Source organism: Herpailurus yagouaroundi, unplaced genomic scaffold, assembly GCF_014898765.1.
Source record: "Herpailurus yagouaroundi ecotype Mexico unplaced genomic scaffold, PumYag 100, whole genome shotgun sequence".
NCBI lineage: Eukaryota > Metazoa > Chordata > Mammalia > Carnivora > Felidae > Herpailurus > Herpailurus yagouaroundi.
Genome location: NW_024412391.1, coordinates 89,836,683 through 89,844,947, shown reverse-complemented (window position 1 = coordinate 89,844,947; position 8,265 = coordinate 89,836,683). Strand labels below are relative to the sequence as shown.

Genomic DNA, 8,265 nt, shown 5'->3' with positions numbered 1-8,265 from the left:
ACCCATTCCCCTACCAGGAATGGCTGAAAGCCCTCTATTTTTCGTATATATAAAAAGAAATCTTGAATTTGAAAGTCATGCCTGACAATTATGAAGAATGATTCACATTTTTAAAAGATTTATTACAATTTCTTTAAGTGGGGGTCATCCACAGTACACCTAAATCTCAAAACTCAGTTTATCCACAAAAGGTATATATTTACATAATGCAAAAGTCCTCACGTATGTATCCTCACGTTTCATCCGAGTTAACATTTTGAATAAAGGAATTTGAAGAGAGGAGAGCCATGGCTTGCCCAGTTTTGAAAGGATTCTGGCTGCTGTGTTGGGGACAGACTATAGGAGACCAAGTGGTAACAGGGACACCAGTGAGAGGGATACTTTGGTATGCTAGACAAGATGATAGGGGCTTTGATTGGGATGGCAGGTGGTGGTGAGAGGTCAGATTCTAAGTATATTTTTAAATGTAGAATCAGTGGGATTTGTGGATTTGCTCCGATTGAATATGAGAGGAAGAGACGGGTAGATGGCCAATTTAAGGGTGGGTTGTGGGACTGAGCAACCAGAATGGAGTTGCCATCAGCTGGGATGAAAAAGGTCTAGGGAGTAGCAGAAAGTAGACTGGGAGAGAAGGGATTCTGAACTGGAGATAGGGAGTTGAAGACATCTTCTAGACATTCGACCGGAGATGTCATGTAGGCAGTTGAGCATGGGTCTGCAGTTCAAGGGCGAGGCCCATGCCAGAAACACCATACTGGAAGGTGTCAACATTTAGTTAAGGCCATTGACTGGATGAGATCACCAAGGAGGGAGCCTTGGGCACTAGAAGGTGAAAGGGCTAGGGACAAGAGGTGCAATCAGTAAGGGAGTCTGAAGGACGCTCAGGTCGGAGAGGCAGTGAGGCCAAGTGAACGCGGTGGGAGAGGAGTGAAGCCTGCTGAGAAGGTGGTCCACTAGCGGCTGCAGATGGTTGACTTCAACAATCTGAGGGATGGGCGGCACACTACACTGCGGTAGGAGGCAGGCATGAAGACTTGGACGGACTGTGAAGATGAGGGAGGGTTTAACCAGGAGCCTGGTTCTGACCAGGGTAGCGATACAATCAGACATGGGTTTTAGAAAGCATCTAGTGGCAGTGTGACACTTAGAAGCATAGACACCAGGCGGTGTGGTAGAAGGCATAGGAGAGAAATGATTCTCAACTTTTGCTTACATACTTTGCATTGTTTCATTAGCCACAATGATGTGTCACTTTTGTAATTTAAAAACTACTGAAGAAAATTAGAAATATGAGAAGACTAGAAACTAATAATTGGGAAGCACATGGTAACAACAGCTCAGGAAGGAGGACAGGGTCAGAATGAGGACACTGGCAGGGAGATGGAATGAAGTCAGACACCTGATTTTCAGAATCCACTAGGACTTGGTTAATCTGCCAGGACCAGGTTAAACACGAGTCAGGAAGGAGGAGGGGAGCGCCTCAAGCTCAGAGGGGGCATGCCCCAGCCTCTCCCAACCACAACTTGAACCCTTGTGGAGTTCTTCTCCAAGAGTGCCTAGCAAAATGTCTCAGCGTCTTAAGAGCAGGGGACAAGTAGGGAAGGAGTTCATTTCTAATGTTCAGAACATTAACACATCAGGTACATGAATAATTTAATTCAAGCTCATGATGCCCTTTTTCTTCTAATACTAAAAACTGGAAGAATGAACTAATAAAATGTACTACACAGATAACTTTGAGGGGGCTTCTTTAAAAAATGGTAATTTGGGGTGCCTGGGTGGCTCAGTCGGTTAAGCGGCTGACTTCAGCTCAGGTCATGATCTCGCGGTCCGTGAGTTCGAGCCCCGCGTCGGGCTCTGTGCTGACCGCTCGGAGCCTGGAGCCTGTTTCGGATTCTGTGTCTCCCTCTCTCTGAGCCTCCCCCATTCATGCTCTGTCTCTGTCTCAAAAATACACGTTTAAAAAAAATTAAAAAAAAAAATGGTAATCTTTTATGACACCATTTCCTAACATAAACATCTGGTTTTGACATCAAATCTGGGGATCTATTTTATAACATTTATCTATCCATGAATAGCAAAGTGACCTGCCCACATATGCTCACCAGGTCTGTGTGTGGAGCTGCTAAATCAAGGACAGCACGTTACCTAGGGGCACACTACACAACCTGTTGTCCACGGGGAGGCTGAGTAGGCGGTGGGAAGATTCAGGCATGTACTTCACTGGCCTCAGCTTTCATGAATCACCGATTCCACCTTAAGTTCGACACACACCACCTCTAAAGCTTATCAACATTAAGAAATAATGATCTGCAGATGACTGCCTTCATATGATTACCCACATAATTAATTCTTCCAGAATCTTAATTTCATGCTTGGATAGAGTCAAAAGTTACTTACTGGGATTCCAATACTTTGGAAGTTTTAAGGATTTGCTTTTACTAAATTGTACCACAACGCAGTACTGGTCTATACTGTACCTCATGAAATTGGTTCATTTCCTTCTAGGAATACTAACATGGATTACTGCATCACAGAATCCTCACTATGAAATCCCATGGGAGAAAGAGCCCTCAGGTTTGAGTATGAAGAATGTGATATATTTCTGGATCATGTGTCTTACCTTGTGAGGGTTTATCCTCGTAGGTTCTTTCAAGGAAAAAGTTCCTAGTTGAATTCCCTGCCTACTTCCAAAAAATATTCAGGCTACACTGGCATGCATTTAAATGTATCTCTAGCTTTTATATTATTTTGCCTACTAATTTTCCATTTAATTGTAATTCCCTTATTTATCTGTGTGTTTTTGTGTTTTATAAGTTTTCTCACTTTTTCTTTTTTTTGATGAGGCAGGAGACACATAAAATAGCCAACTTCAGGTTCAGGATAGACACAAGAATGGGTCACGAAGAGGGAAATTTGAAATGAATTATGTTAAAAATGCCATTGCTACAAAGAGATAAAGTGAAAAATAAACTAAAAGGACATTCTAGAAGAAAAACACAAAGGACAACATTTTTAGTACATTTTCTGCGGACTAGTGAATTTACTCATATCTTTTAAAAATCTCTTCCAGGGGCGCCTGGGTGGCTCAAGCCACGGTCCGTGAGTTTGAGCCCTGCGTCAGGCTCTGTGCTGACAGCTCAGAGCCTGGAGCTTGCCTTGGATTCTGTGTCTCCCTTTCTCTGCCCCTTGACTGCTTGTATTCTGTCTCTCTCTCTCTCTCTCTCAAAAATAAAATAAAAACATTAAAAATAAAATATCTTTCAAAACTATAAAGTACAAATCTCATGAGCTATCCAATAAATTCTGAACGTCATTTTGATTTAATGTAAAATATGAAGAGCTTTCTATCTAAATTAACATAATATACCCATATAAAGTGAGTTTCACCAAAGGAATTCTAATTTGCTAAAACAAAACCGAACAAACCTTCTCTTACTGCCACTACCACCATTTGAAGAAACAATACCCAGAATTCAAATTAACCTATTTTCAGGTGTTACTTAACTAAAAGTATCTGTGTATTTTTGTGTAAGACAAATCACTAGAAAACAAAACCAGAACCAGAACACATACTTTTTTTTTTTTTTTTTTATTTTGAGAGAATGAGACTGAGCAGGGGAGGGGCCAAGAGCGAGGGAGACAGAATCCCAAGCAGGCCCCTTGATGTTACCACAGAGTCTGATGTGGGGCCCGCCCTCATGAACCCGAGATCATGACCTGAGCTGAAATCAAGAGTCAGACGCTTAACTGACTGAGCCACCCAGGCACCTCCAAAACATGTGATCTTTGCTAAGAATTTTACATTGTTTATTTTTCTGTACTGGAAATGTTAGGTTTACTCAAAACCTTACAGTGTAACAGAAACGCACATATTAATCCATTGTGCCTCTGCATAAACAAGCATTTTCAGAGTTTACTCCTGGTATATTCTTCAAATTAACCCACATAAAAGTAACTGCTTTGAGAGAATGTTTTAAACTATACTGGTGATTTTAAAACAAGCATAAAATCAACATGAAAACAAAGCATCTTCCTCTCTTCCAGGACAAGTGTTTTATATGAAGTTATCTTCCTCGAATACCTTTGGTCTTAATGCTGGGTGAACCAGGACGGTCGCTTCCTGTCTCGTTCAATGATTCTCTTACCCTGATCTTGTTCAGATGGTGCCTCTCCTGTGTACAGCACCACAGTCTCCACGGGAGGAGCCTTGAACGGTCCCCCTTCTTGTTTCCCTATCTGTCTTCTGATTTCTGCCGTCTCCTTGCACACCTTCTCATAGCAATAGCCACAAAGGACATGCTTCAGTTTCAGGTGACCACATTCAGGACACACGTCAATATTGTTCTTTAAAAAATCAAACAAAAAAACAACAAAATCCTGTTTTAACAAGAAGCATAACAATGCACATCAATCACGGACAGGAATGACGCTCACACTTGAACTTTCTTGGACTGTTCACGTTGCATAAGGTCATGCACCATGTAGTTCAACCTCACTTTAATAAGGAAACAGAGGACAAATGAATTTCAATTAATAGAAAAAGTGTAACTAGAACTCAGGTTTACCAAGTATGAACTTGGTACATTTTTCTTAACCATACAGGCATATTATGTAAAATGAACTCTATTACCCCACCTTCAAATACTAAACATCTAATAAGGAGTCCTTCAACACAATGGGGAGATCCATATGGCCGGCATCTAAATGTAGCCAAGGGATATGGAACTCATTTTTTCTTTCAATTTACTGTGGGGAAAACAAGGCGACAAACATTAAAATTGGCTTCCCCTATTTATCGGTGTGCCCTAAATTCCTGTATGAAACATATGGTATAATAGTATATGTATCATATATGGTATAATAATTGGCATATGGTATAATTTTTCTTTTTAAAAATGAAGACTGATTGTAATCCTTAACATAAAACTCTCGTTATGCTACAATTTGAAAGTAATTTAATGAGTTTTTATACATGTCTGCCCTACTTTCATAAGGCATTTATAACCTCTATAGAAATCCCTTCAACAATGTTCTAAAGGTAGATTTGAAATAGAACAGAAAAATTGTAAATAAGAGCATCAAAGAAATTCCAACCACTTCATGAGATTAACAATATAAACGTTTGTGAGGCAAGGACAAAAACAACTTCATTTTTTGAAAGGAGCAAAGAACCCTGTAAATGACTTGCCTCGCCAATTTCTCATTTTCCTCATGACACTGGACTGCATGTCTAACCAGAGGTACAGGAGCTATACGTGAAGTCAGTGCTCTCTTCCTGACCACGACAGCAGCAAAACGTACCGTGTGTGGCAGAAAACAATTTAGTGAGGAAAATGAATACACAGGGTGATATCCTTTTCCCTCAGAATAAAATCATGTCGCAGACTGGTATAGGCTCTCATTCTGAAAATCTTCGGTTCTCTCAACCAAATTGTATAAATTATTGTTGCTTTAATTAAGGACATACTTTTCAGCTCCAGACTTTAAGTCCAGTTCCAAATGTGACTCAGTAATACTTTTTGGCTTCAGTTCTAAGGGTGTGGTTTAATACTGAATGTGGAAGTTTATGCAAGTCGATTCTCTGTTCTTGAGTTTCACCTGTACTGAACTGCTGCGGAATGTTATGGAGGAGAACCACTCAAATGATGGCTGGTAAAGCCTTAAGTGAACAAATCAAAGGTAGTAAACACTCTAATTTCTGTCTACTAGATTAATGAAGAGTATCTATGGGGGCAGGGAGCGGGTGTGGAGACCTGGAATTGTCTGAGGACAGGAACACACCAGAAAGTTTCAAAAGAATGTGAGTTCAACAATCAGACTGCCTAGGCTCAAATCCTGGCTCTATCACTTGACAGTTTGTGACTACAGTCAAATTCTTTTTGCAGTAATGTCTTCATCCTAAAAATGAGCAAAGCTGTATTTACTTTGGAGGGCTGTTGTGAGGATTCGATGAGATAATTCACATAAAGCACTTATATCCATCGTAGGTATTTAACAGATATTAGCCATTTTTATTACCTACCTAAGGATTTTCCTTCACAGCATTTTAATGATCACAGTGAAGAAGAGAATAAATACGTAAGGGCTAGTAAAACACAGGACCCAATATATCTACTGCTTCTGACTTTAATTTTAGGTTCTGCCCTAATTAAGATGTTTACCCACATATAATTCCAAATCACCAGCTCCTAACAAAAGTCACACAGGTTCTTCACAACCCAGTCCTCTGCCCAGATTCCAAACTCTCCTCAACTGTGGTCCTAATATTTAGGCTATAGGACAATTGACATACATACATACATAGCGAGAGGCCAGAGCAAAGTACACATAAGCTCTAAGGATGATTTACTGATAGGCCATATAAGTACCAGAAGACATGCAGTGGTGGATATGAGAGAAAGCAAACCCACAAAAAATCAGTGTATTACCTTAACTTTAATAAGCTTCTGAGGGTTTCTTCTCCTACAGCGGTTAACTTCAATGCTGCGTCTGTTTTTAGGAGCTGCCATCCAAAAAATACTATCCAAAAGGCTGGAGATCTCCTTACTTTCATTAGTATCATTTGCTGGTTCTGTAAATACTGCTGGACCTTGAACCGCTAATGCTGGTCCTATAAAAACAAAACATGGAAATGCAGAATGGATTTCTATCTTCAAAATGACTGTTTACAGGTATCATTCTCCCTAACAACCAACAGTGATGTCAACAGCCTTATATAAAGTTTAGAATATTACATTCAATAGGCATTTAACAGAAACCTTGGCTATTAAAATACACTAAAACTTATACACAATTTTAAACAACACAAACAGAATTTTTCTTAGAGGCACCTGCTGAAATGAATCTGTGAAATTCTACCCAGACTTCTCACCTTTTGAAATACAGAACCCACGGGTTTGGTAAACATGAATAAATCACTCAAACTCCACATGCTACTTGGTAGGCAGTTCCTATTTACTTTACAAGTCAATCTAAGCTTGAGATTCCCAAAATGTACTTCCAACCTTCACTCAGGTTAACTGTCTATTGCCACCCTGTCCCCCGCCCTTTTTTTATATTCCAATTGAGTTAGCTCCTTTGTCATATAACCTGGTAGGCCCTTTACATCACTTAGTTCTTCATAATATTTATTATCCGTTCTCTAAAGAACTCACCACTCTATATAATATTTACTTATATGACTATCAACTATCAGGTTTTGTTTTCCTAAATGGCTGATCAAGTCAAAAAGACTCCTTTATCCTTTTCCTGCTGTTCCTCAGACCTGGAATACTTCTTTTGGTTTTAGGAGCTCTTAAAAATATACAAAGCTAACATTTAACAACCGGTATTCCTTTTCAGTATATCTATAGAAGTATTGTTAGGCATAGCTCAGTGGTTAACAGCTCGGCCCGTGTGACCTTGAGGCCCTCACGAGCCTACTTCTTCCGTTGAAAAGCAGTGGTACCTAAAGGGATGGTGTGGAGATTTCCTAGAAAGCACATGTAGGCTTTGGCATATCGGGGACTCTCGGTTCAGACTCCCGGGGTATTATGTTCGTAATACCTTAGAATTAAGGCTAGATGTAAATGTCAAAGCAATGAAATTTTAACCTTCAAGATACTAACTGAAATTAGTTCCCAGGGAACACACCGATATCAACAGTATTCAACTGCAGAGCTCAAACACCACAAAGGAGGGCAAATCGCTTCAGGGGTTGAGAGGCTGATAAGGAAACAGGATCCAGATAGCAGCGCCCCTGATCTAAGATGGGCTTCGGTTACATTGCTTGTGCGAAAAGGACACAGAACGTTTTCTGTTTTTCAGGGCGAAGGGAAGCAAAACCAGCTGTTTTTAGTTTCTAAGTAAGGAATTAACCCGCACAACGTCCCCACCGGCGGCAGCGGATCAAAGCGCGGGACGAGGGCGAAATATGAGCAGCGTTCACCACGATACTTGGGGTCCTCTCATCTAATCCCTCCTCCACGGCAGCATAGCTTACGTACCCCACGGGGAACTGGGAAAGCCTCGCCAGCTCTGCCAAAGTTTCCGTTGCAGTCGTTCCCAACAGTTCTGGAGGAGTCCCCGGGCTGCCGGCCACGGAGGAACCACCAGGACCAGCATGGCCGACGCCATCTTCCTCGCCTGAAGACCACTCCCACCTGGCTATTGGCTCCCGGCCCCATCTCGAGCATGCGCACAGATGCAGAGTCTGACAAACCTGGCTACTGGAACTACAACGCCCAGCAGGTCCCTGGAACGGCTCTGACTCTCCTCCAATCA

At 41.1% G+C, this 8,265-nt stretch overlaps 1 protein-coding gene across 1 annotated transcript; it reads right to left on the bottom strand.

Moving 5' to 3' along the window:
* Window positions 1–3,786: 3,786 nt before the first annotated feature.
* Window positions 3,787–8,151, bottom strand: MRPL32 (mitochondrial ribosomal protein L32). Its single transcript, XM_040473029.1, has 3 exons — window positions 7,989–8,151; window positions 6,432–6,613; window positions 3,787–4,347 (listed from the first exon to the last, which is right to left on the bottom strand). The coding sequence occupies exons 1-3, from the start codon at window positions 8,116–8,118 to the stop codon at window positions 4,093–4,095; spliced, it is 567 nt and encodes a 188-aa protein (XP_040328963.1). The 5' UTR covers window positions 8,119–8,151; the 3' UTR covers window positions 3,787–4,092.
* Window positions 8,152–8,265: the final 114 nt, after the last annotated feature.

Coding starts and splice junctions, on each gene's coding strand:
- MRPL32 (XM_040473029.1), bottom strand. CDS start 8,118: ATGGCGTCGGCCATGCTGGTCCTGGTGGTTCCTCCGTGGCCGGCAGCC. Junction 6,614..7,988: donor CTTTCCCAGTTCCCCGTGGG/GTACGTAAGCTA, acceptor TTGTTTTTATAG/GACCAGCATTAGCGGTTCAA. Junction 4,348..6,431: donor AGAAGCTTATTAAAGTTAAG/GTAATACACTGA, acceptor GATTTTTTAAAG/AACAATATTGACGTGTGTCC.